The following is a 933-nucleotide window of genomic DNA, read 5'->3' on the forward strand; positions in this document are numbered from 1 at the left end:
ACCCTAGACACTGCTGTATTTGAGCCCTAAACCCTAAACCCTAGAGACAGTGGTGCCTGAACTATCAAAAGAAAGAGTAAAACACTAAACCCTAAACCCTAAACCCTAAACCCTAGAGATCGTTGTACCTGAACTCTCAAAAGAAAGAGTAAAACCCTAAACCCTAAACCCTAAACCCTAGAGATTGTTGTAGTAGAGTTGTATAAAGAAAGAGTAATATCATAAACCCTAAACCCTAAACCCTAGGAGTTGTCTAAAGCTGTTGCTCCTTCTGCATCTGCTGCTGCTGCTGCTCCCCTCTGCTGCTGCTGCTTCTCCTCCTCCTTCTGCCGCTCCTTCTGCTGCTGCTGCTGCTTCTGCTGCTGCTGCTCCTTCTGCCGCTCCTTCTGCTGCTGCTGCTGCTGCTGCTGCTGCTGCTGCTGCTGCTGCTGCTGCTGCTGCAGGCATTGTGGCAGGACGCATACGGGTTCAACAAAGAGGTGACGGTGACGAGCGCAGCGAGAAGAGGAAATAAATTTAAAATAGTTTTTACAGATGTCTTGGGGGCTGGCGGCATTGGAGTTGTTCTCTCCGTAAACCCTAAACCCTCATAAACCCTAAACCCTAATAAACCCTAAACCCTAATAAACCCTAAACCCTTGGTTTTTGGTTTTCACTTTTTTTTTTTTCCAGTGCAGGTAATTGCGGTTTGTTAAGGGGGAGGGGAGGGGTTTTTAGGGTTTATTAGGGTTTATTAGGGTTTATTAGGGTTTATTAGGGTTTATATTAGGGTGTATTAGGGTTTAGGGTTTAGGTTTTAGGGTTTAGTGTGTATTAGGGTTTAGAGTGTATAGTTTCTTGTGCATTAAGTTTTAGCTTTCATCATGCAGAGTATTCGTTCGTATCAGTGTGCACTAGGGTCTAGGGTTTAGGGTTTAGGGTTTAGGGTTTAGG

The 933-nt window shown here is 44.9% G+C and overlaps 1 protein-coding gene across 1 annotated transcript; it reads right to left on the minus strand.

Annotated features, from left to right (window-relative positions):
* Positions 1-242: 242 nt before the first annotated feature.
* Positions 243-556, minus strand: EMH_0018160 (uncharacterized protein; the record flags this gene model as incomplete). Its single annotated transcript, XM_013501064.1, has 2 exons — positions 243-437; positions 533-556. 2 exons carry the CDS (start codon positions 554-556, stop codon positions 243-245), a joined length of 219 nt encoding a protein of 72 aa, XP_013356518.1.
* Positions 557-933: the final 377 nt, after the last annotated feature.

Source organism: Eimeria mitis, genomic scaffold (genome assembly GCF_000499745.2).
Source record: "Eimeria mitis Houghton genomic scaffold, Emh_scaff625, whole genome shotgun sequence".
Lineage (NCBI taxonomy): Eukaryota > Apicomplexa > Conoidasida > Eucoccidiorida > Eimeriidae > Eimeria > Eimeria mitis.